This window comes from Fopius arisanus, unplaced genomic scaffold, assembly GCF_000806365.1.
Source record: "Fopius arisanus strain USDA-PBARC FA_bdor unplaced genomic scaffold, ASM80636v1 scaffold00002, whole genome shotgun sequence".
Classification (NCBI taxonomy): domain Eukaryota; kingdom Metazoa; phylum Arthropoda; class Insecta; order Hymenoptera; family Braconidae; genus Fopius; species Fopius arisanus.
Genome location: NW_011887741.1, coordinates 1,752,085 through 1,761,795, shown reverse-complemented (window position 1 = coordinate 1,761,795; position 9,711 = coordinate 1,752,085). Strand labels below are relative to the sequence as shown.

The 9,711-nt window shown below is 37.3% G+C and overlaps 1 protein-coding gene across 1 annotated transcript; it reads left to right on the top strand.

Annotated features, from left to right (window-relative positions):
• The first annotated feature begins 2,771 nt into the window (after positions 1 to 2,771).
• LOC105267852 (uncharacterized) lies at positions 2,772 to 8,050 on the top strand. Its single transcript, XM_011306981.1, has 4 exons — positions 2,772 to 3,295; positions 3,806 to 3,861; positions 6,413 to 6,496; positions 7,982 to 8,050. Exons 1-4 carry the CDS (start codon positions 3,181 to 3,183, stop codon positions 8,048 to 8,050), a joined length of 324 nt encoding a protein of 107 aa, XP_011305283.1. The 5' UTR covers positions 2,772 to 3,180.
• The last annotated feature ends 1,661 nt before the right edge of the window (positions 8,051 to 9,711 follow it).

Genomic DNA, 9,711 nt, shown 5'->3' with positions numbered 1-9,711 from the left:
TTGATGCCAGACGTATAAAAAAGTCGCAATTCGCGGTGGATAAGGGGATTTATGCGAATGGACGTGATGCATGGGGAAATGTGGATTGAGGTGCACATGGAACAAGTAATGGAATCAATTTTATTTTAGATTATTTGATTTTTCGTTTTTATTTCCGTGGCAACGACCTTAACGATTACGCCAGGCCACTGGGTTTCTCGGTGGAAATCAAAGATCGAAGGAATTCAAATAGAAAAAATTACATCATTATTGTCTCGGATGTCCAAACAGAAGGACAATTTTTGTAGTAATCGTTCAGACATTTTAATACCTGGAGAATCGACTCGAAAAATTGAACTGACGGTACCGAAATTTCTCACAGATAATGCAGATAAAAATGACGTGACAGTTCCGTAAAATTTTCTACAACCACATTTCACTCCGGGATTACGGGAAGGACCCGTAATTTTTATTGAATATTTCTCTCCGTGTACGTAAAAATAAATCGGCGACAAAAAAAAACGTAACCATCTTTTTTTTTTCGAGAATCGTAGAAGAGTCAATTGTCTATCAATATCGGATTGAAAATTGGATATACTTGATTCGAGTATACTTTTTTATCGGGGACGATGAAATGGGGGAAGTTATGTGGAATGGTTGGAGATAGAATAAAGGTTGTTGACCTTTTGGTGGAGGCAGTGGAGGCAGTGGAAGCTGTGGAGGCAGTGGAGTCACCGAGTGGTGCACATATCTGATTCCGGAATCTCATGCCCCAAAATAGGCGGTTTATGCATGTCAGTCACAATGACGGTCCACATGTACGAGATTATGATGGTAGTCGACGAGACGAGTGCAGATTGAGCTTATTGATTTCCAATATACGACTATTCTCCATTTTCTGGGGCTGCCGAAAAAAAAAGAGGATGTGTATCGTGGGAGTATGTGAAATGTGGGTTGGTTATTTCGATGGAGAAGTCACAGGGGAGTGGGTCATGTCCGTAATTATAGGATTTCGTCTCCGAGGAATGATAAAATAATTAGCGAAACACCCCCCTATGACAGTTTAATCACCGCTGCAATTATTTCCACAGAGTTACTTAAATGTTATCGAAAACTTGCAGAAGTCAGGAATCATTCACAAATTTAAAAGTTTATACTGAATCATTATTTCATACTAATTTTATTTTATTCTTATCGTTACTATTTTTAATCCACAATTTATTATATTAATAAATGAAATATTTTTTCTTCCCACAGGAAATATCGGAATTGAGCAGTAATTATCCTTTAAAAAAATAATGTAAAAAATTGAGATGAATAAAATGTGAGGATTAATAATGTCAATTATTATTATATTTATATTTTATCTGTAAAAACAAAAAATAACATAAAAATTTTTCAATGAATAATTCATCATTTAGGTTTTGTTTTAAAAAAGAGAAAGAAAAAAAATTCACTTGGCAAAAGTAAAGATTGTGCTGATGGAATAAAAAATTGGTGCACATTGTATCCATTTTTATAAATTTTTGAGAGTTTCGGTGGTTGTAAGACATTATTGGCGAATTTCCATCATCCAAAAAAATGTACACATAACCATGCAAACTTTCCGGTTGCCCCGTTGTCGGTAGAACTTCATCTTCATCTTTTTCCCCAATCCTAAGAGTTTAAACCACCGTCGCAAGTGCTTGTACGACTCTTCCTGCTGAAGAAAGCTGCTGCAAAAAAAAGTGGAGAAAAAAGAAATGTGGGGAAAAAAAAAATGTGGGAAAGGGTGAAAAGATGGTGAGCACTGACGCGAATACAAAACTTATGGCCATGCTATTGTCGCGACGGGGCTTGACAAAGTTTACTCGAGCGTACAGAAACGCCAAGGAATTACTGGGTTAAGAGTTATGGGGAGTCTCGATGCAATTCGATTTCAGCGGTTCAATGATTAACGATTCCAGGTATAGATTGAACCGTGTAATCGGTTCGACTGGTCACAGAGGATTTACCGACGACTTGATGGTTTAACCGGTGATTTTCAATTCGTTTTAGTCGTTGTTAATACATTACCTCAGCATATTTCATACTTGACCACTACAATCGATTTTTAACGCGATATCGATAAACAATCGATATTCTCACTCTATCATCGCCTATAAATAAATTAAATAATCATAATGGTCTGAAAGAGACTCGGAAGAGAGACTGCAAGCTTCTCAATACGTCCCTCATATTTTTTTTAATCTGTACATTCAGCAGCAATATTGTTATCCTGTTTTTTTTTTAGTTTATTAACAAATAGACCAATAGATCAGGCGTTGCCGTTAATTGTTGGGTATATAATATTAAAGAATCTTCAAAATCATCACCTACATTGAAAATTGAATGTATATATAATATAAGGAATAATAATAATAATAATATTAATAATAATAATAATGCTAATAATAATAAAAAGAGAAAACGGTATTATAACTAGAGTATTTGAATGAAAAATATTTCATACTATTCTAGTATATATATTCTGTACATATATGAATAAGGAAAAATATAATATATAATATATAAGGAAGAATTTTCCTTCTTTATATTCATTCGAGAGATATGAAACATCCGGTGCGCAAATCCCAAACATTTCGCTGATTCATTGACATGCCGGCTAATTGCTCAGAAATTACGAGGTATCAGATTACCTCGATGTCGGAGAAATTCTCCAGCCATTAGGAACACGAGAAAATAAAAGGGGCAAGGCAAGCTAATAAAGTCCAACTACACCGAGCATTTTATCGTCGACAACATAGCGCCACTCTTGAAATAATGTATTCCAAAGATTCCTCCAGAATTCAGTCGTGATTTTGCAGTTTCGATGGAGATCAACAGTACGTGAATGGCGCATTGCCAATTTTCCCTCCACCCCGCCCACCGGAAAAGAGGAAAAATATGTCGGATTGAAGTTGGAATTCGGGGAAAATTTCAAGTGCTTGTGACCGATGAGAAAACCTCCACCTCGGATTAAGATAGTTCAGTTAGTTTTACATCGGAAGGTGCGATAAGTGTGTGTGAAGTTTTTTTTTTATTTCATTTACTCGTTTTTTTTTTGGCTTGAGTTGGAGCGGATGGACGAGGGCCAGAAAGTCAACCTAATCCTGGCCGACCTGTGAGACCCGGGATACTAGGAATCCGATTACGTGGCATCGGAGGCTTCTCAGCTTGTGTATGAAGCACACATTGGTGAAAAGTTTAGATGTGAATCCCTTCTGCGGTTTTTCCACGGCTATGACCCGGAGGATATCTTCGCACATATGTAGTTCACGATTTGGGAAAGAAATCGGTAAAACCCGGGAAAACCACATCAGAACCACAATTTTCACACTGTCCAGAAATCGAACATATATTTCCATTTCCACACTAATAATGCTATCATTTTTTTCACATTGATTAAGAGATTGCTAAATTACTAAATTACATTTTTTACTTTATTTTCACTTCATACTTCATCCTTCAATTGCAATAATAAGACATTGAAAATTCATTCCAATATTTTTTATGAATAAAATCCTCTTCAACATCATCTACTGGAAAATATATCAAATTATTTATTTAACTGGTGCATAAAAAAAATTAATTATCGAAGTTTCAATTGATTAATTAACAGGATATATTGATATGATTATTGATGATCACTTGATCTTTAATTTGTATTCCCTTTTGTATTTTATTTAAAAAAAAATAATCATTTCGTAAAAATCCTCTGGGTTGAAGTAAATGATTTCAGGAAGAGTTTTTTTTCTCAATGTTTGGTGTAAAGATATCTAAAAAATCCCATAATTATCGATTCTAGCTGCTGATCATCTCTCGTTGTCCGATTATCACTGGAGACATCCGGCTGGGAACTCGGTAATTATATTCCAATTACACTTGTTGATTCATGACTGTTGTCGACCAGGTGTGCTTTGCTCTGTTGATCCGGTGAATCGTCCTCCTAATCTAATATGTTTGCTGCTATTTGCTGGCATTCAAGCTAGCAAACACTCGCACAAAGCTCCAACGCGAGAGATTACTCAGTATATTGAACCCGTGAAATTTCGCTGAAAAACTTTCAAGAAATTATTTATTCTTCACCAAACAAATTTACGTAATGAATCTTCAGATTTTTTTTTCTCATTACACCTCTCGCTGTACGGATTATTTATTTTTTTCTGCATTATACTGCCGGTTGTACTCACCGTATCGATTACAGTGGGTGTGGATTATTTTTAGAAACATCGAGTGGCAATAAATTTTTTTCCAATCCAATAAGATTTCATTTCACTTCACAACAGCCGGGGATTTATTCATTCAATCCGCATTAATTCCATGTAAATGGCTGTCTCCACCTAGTTCACTCGAAAAAGTAATTGCAATCAGGCGCGCGGGTATTGGTACTGTTTCACATTTTTTTTTTCTTCATTTTTTCCCATCGCTGATATAACGGGGTATGACACTGGGCATGGGAGAAACAATAAATCGGCTTCCAGCCGAATTCTCACAGGCGCATCTCGAAAAAATTCAATTTTCATTGTTTATTTCAATTTGCTGGAGCTCTCGCGATCGTCATTCAACTTCAGAACCGGTCTGTCTGGATAAATTCATTAGGTCCTTTTAACTTGTTTTTTTTTTTTTTTTATTCGGTAGCTTCGAATTTTTCCAACCCTGGAAAAGCGCTGGGGATTAAATAAAGAATCGAGGGCCTTCGTGCGGGCGTTCGCCTGCAGTGTTTAATTGACTTATTTACTCTGGTCAGTGGACAGTGTACACTGACCTCTGCCCAGTTGAAATATACATACGGAACGATGACGACAAGTTCACTGTGCGTTGTTCATTCACGCCTGGGTCATACTCAATATGCAAAAATCTCCAATTTTATTCAGTCCGTTTCGAATCCATCCACTTCACCGTTCGGCACTCAGCGCTCGTTCCGGCTTCACTCGACATTCTTTCATTCTAAAAAATTGCTATCAGCCAGCTTTTCTGGTGGAATTCGTTCTAGTTCAAATGTTGGGTCAAATTTGTGTTTCTAGCTCGACAATTTTTGAATGAAAAATTCGGCAAATTTGGAATAGAAAAAAAATTTGTTGTATAAGATATTTTTTTTGCTAGCAATCCTCAGAGAAAATCAACAATTTTATTGCAATTTGATGCTGTTAAACAATTTATTCGACTTTTTTTTTTTAATGACAGGAGGCAGTTTTTTAGTGGGAAATCACTTCTTCTCTTTCTTCTTCTCTTAAAAATCCAAAAACATAAACGAAGAATTAATATTCTGCATGATTAAAAATAAACCAAAACAACGGAACTGTTGTGAATAAAAAAAATTGCCGCTCGTCACTCTAAAGTAGATCTCTCGAGATTCTCACCAATTCTACTCGCCTTTTAACCAGGAAAAAAGTAACAGGATTTTTTATCAACTCGGTGGTCGACACTGAAATTTCCGGTTAAATCTGTAGCGAAACGCGAGCGGAAATGGCACGAGGCGCAACAGAAATTTCATTCCCGTTAGTATTTGCCGTCTCAGTGGAATCTCCGAAGTCTCAATATTTCCTTCTTATTTCTTTATCACCCCAGTGTGTGAAAAATGCCAGGGGCACCGAAATATAGAGTCTGTGGAAAACGCAGTTGCGGTTGGAGTCGTTTAGGCGTGATGTGGAAGAATCAGAGCGGTTATATTCGAGGGAGAAAATTCCACTTGCGCGCATGACCCCGAGTATCGCTTATTTTTATTTATCTGTATCAGCCACGGGGAAATTGGATGAAATGCTCAAAGCCTTTTACGGGTATCACTCTTTGATCTCAGCGGCATGGATATCGTATTATTTTAATGGCTCTTTTTTTTTTTTTTCATTTTATAATTGCGCGAAAATCACGTGAAACTCCAAGGATTTAAAAAATCTAAATAACACTCACAGCGATTAAATTCAGATGCTTTCTCACTTTCTCAATTAGTGTACACACATTAGTGTGTGAGAGAAATATTCAAGGAAAATTACGGAACGTTTTGTAATTTTTCCGGAACATTCCGTAAAAATTCTTGAATATATTGAATATATTTTTTCAGCGACAGAGCCCGAAAATTTACTGAAAGTTTTATTCCCTAAAAACGATTCTCACTAGATTACGTGAAATGTTCCGTAATTTTTCTGGAATATTTCTCTTCGTGTACCTATCTGTTAATGAACTACTCCATAAAATAAACTACAACGAAATATTCACTCTGACTTGAGACAGCGAATCGTTTCTCAATCCACAAAAATTAATTGTTTTATCAATATCATTATCTGATTTGATCACCCCAAAATCTCGTTAATAAACAATTAAAAATAAATGGTACCCCTTTTATGCAACAGTAGATCAACATATTGAAATTTATTATGCAAAAGATTTTATTCAATTTTTTTTTATCTCGTGTCAGACGCCGTGGACTCCTGGGTATCTATTTTTTTCGTGTGAAACATCACACACACATTCACACAGAGCAACGAGATGCGATCGTTTGGTATTTACATTACAATGGGCAAAGGTCTCCTGGTGGCGGCAATAAAACGTGTGTCCCAGGCTCCTAAACCACCTTTTACAAGCTCCGAAGCGGAACATTGTGGTGACCACCAAGTAGGGAAGCACTCAGAGTTTTACGGATTGGCTCAGGGGTAGGAGAAAATAGGGGGTGAAGTCCCCTGATTTTGAAACAATAGTAATTGCCCGACTGCGGAAGCAGACTCCCCTGCACTCTCTGCATGAAAAATTCACTAAGTTTCCTCTTTTTTCCTGCGCGTCCCACTTTTTTTTTTTCTTCTTTTCTCATTTCACTCGACTTTTTTTTTTCCGGTCTTTGTTAACTCGGAGGTGTACGGGGCATTGTAGGCAGTTGTAAAAGAGAATTTATGACGCGGATGCGTAACACACGGGATGAGAATGTCACATTATGTGGAACGTAAAAATATACCAGTGTTTTTATTAGGAAAAATAGAGGGGACTGGTTTTTGATGTTTTTAATGGGTTAGGCCTCATGATTCGGAGAGGAAAATATTCCGAAATATTCATATTTGTTACTTGTCAATATCGCTTTATTATTAATTTTTTTTTAATTTATTAATTATTTTAATTAATTATAATAATTATTTTAATGTTTTTTTTTATTGATAATTCATTTATTTTTCCATTCGGCCTCGACTTAATTATTGCGTAAAAATTTTCCTAGCATACGATCATTAAAAAAAATTTATTTATTGTTCATCAATAATCAGCCGATAAGAATGCATCACCGAGAAAAAAAAATCGTTTACAAAATATATTTTCTTCCCACCAGTAAATCTGGCAATCACTGAGTAAATACTCCGATAAGATTTCCGAATGCCAAAAATATTTAATGATTAATAAATATTCTTGGCAAAGTAAATTTTTTTTCTCCGCATAGAGAGCGAGAGATTGTTCTAAGTAGTGATGTACGTCAACAGTCAGCCCACAAATTAATCTCCCCAAGAATAACAAGAGTAGTGGCAGTGAGCTGTCAGAAATTGAGATTATAGGCTTACGAGATGTCCCTCCTGAAATAATTGAGTACGTTGTGGAGATTTACGAGTGTGGAATATGACATGAGCATTATTCCCCAGTGAAATCGACTACGCAGGGATTACGTCGCAGCACTGGCCCAGACAAATGCAATTTGTTTGCTTCATGAGGCTTGATGAAGGCTGTCTCATGCGGCATGACCCTGGTATGTGAAAAAAAAAATTATTGTGACAACATAGAATTTTATTTAAATCGTAAAATTCGAAATTGATCCTCGAGATTGTGGAAATAAAACGAGAAAATGGGGGAGCAAAATAGAGGAGAGAAGATGTGAATGGGAGGTGTCGTATGGAGTTGAAAAAAAATCATATCTGGGATAACCATGGAGAATCTAGATCCTCAAACTATGAAATGGGAAAGGATAATATGGAATAATATGGAATAATATGGAACAAGGTTATGCACGTCGCAGTGGCACTCGTCTCCGACGTCCGAGTGTCCCAGGAACATAATAGTCACGACGAGTATTCCAACGGCTTGAACAATGCGCGGTCGAGCATTTCTAGGTGATGGTGGTACTTCAACAGTCACGAGTACCACCTACGTGGCATTCTTTTCATCGCTCGTACGAGAGGCCATGCCATTCTCATGCACCGAACAGACGTGTTCACAAGTCATCAAGTACTCACCTGTTCGTTGTTTGATGGTACGTTACTTTTTTCTCGACATTCTCACTATTATCCCCATTCTCCATATTTTTCTCTAGATTTTTTTATTTTCTCCATCAGTTCATTATGTCGAGTCGGTACCGTAAAATTCTGGGGTACCGGCGAGCCGACTACTGCCGAAGATTGCCGAGAGTTAAACCACGCGCAAATCCGAGCCGATCTGGACGGACCTGGAACGTATCGAGGGGTAATGCCGAAAAATAATGGATTACTTGAAAATTTCGTGTGATCCTTTGGGAAATATGAGAGTTTACTTCTTATTGTTTTATGAATTTTACCATCATTTTTTGTATTTTTATTGTTTTCAGTTATCGAGTCGGTAACGAGAAACACTGGGGTACCGGCGAGCCGACGATTTCCGAAGATTGCCGAGAGTAAAATCACGCGCTAATCCACGGGGAAAGCGACTGATTGGGACAGTAATGAGTGGAAACGAGGGAAAATAGTGTACCACTTGAAAATTTTCTGTGATCTTCAAAAAAAATAGGAGTGGGAGAGTTAAACCTACTCAGAGGTACTTGAGAATAACCCAACGAGAGGAACCAAAGCCGGAAATGAATGCCAGTGGCATCGCAGTCCACTGTACACCAGAAAAAAGCAAGAGTGGTAGAATCACTCGGCGAATTTTTGCCCCTTTTACAATCCTAAAAATCTTAATTCCACCATTCTCCAGGATCTCCGAGTCAGATAAGTGTTCCAGAAAATTTGGGTCAAACGGAGCTTTTCCCAGAGAGAGCTCTTATACCGTCTGCAATGGGCTATAGTTCCACTGAGGTACAGATTTCCCACGATTGGTATCCGCGGTGGTGTGAGGGATAAAAATCCACAGGGGTTTGAGTATTGCAGTAGTCAGACCATAACTCAGAGCTAAATCTGTCTGAGCTGGGATAACTCATCACTAATAGTTGCATTATGGTAACGAGAGCTCATGGGAGAAATTATGAGGAAATTTTTTAAAGAAATATTTAATGACCTGTTAAAAAACAATCGGGATTAAAATTGCCGGACTGGTGAGAAAGACCGAGCATTGTGACTTAATTCTCAAATATTCATGTCAAGTCCAGTAAAATTTCCTAGTTCTCGCCTCCGTTCGTTTTGGGCATACAGTGGGCCCACGCGAGGAACCAATCATATCTCGCCCGATCAACGACAACTCCCGAAGGCGGACGGCATTGGACGAAGTGTGGCGTCAGTTACTGAAGAAGTTATGAGCAGTCCAGTTAAATTTCCATTTCTTCTGAATCATTAAATGAATATTGGTGAAAATTGATGATCAGAATTTAAATTTTATTTATATAACTCCAGTGATTTTTCATGCATTTCCAATGACTTTCCATCGATCCACTGCAATATCGCGGATTTACTGGTAAGAAACCAGTAATTTCTCGTGGATAATTCTGACCAGGCATGGGGGTTTCACTCCCGAGGATCACCTCCGCCATTGGCAATCACTTTTATCAGCTCCAAAAATAAT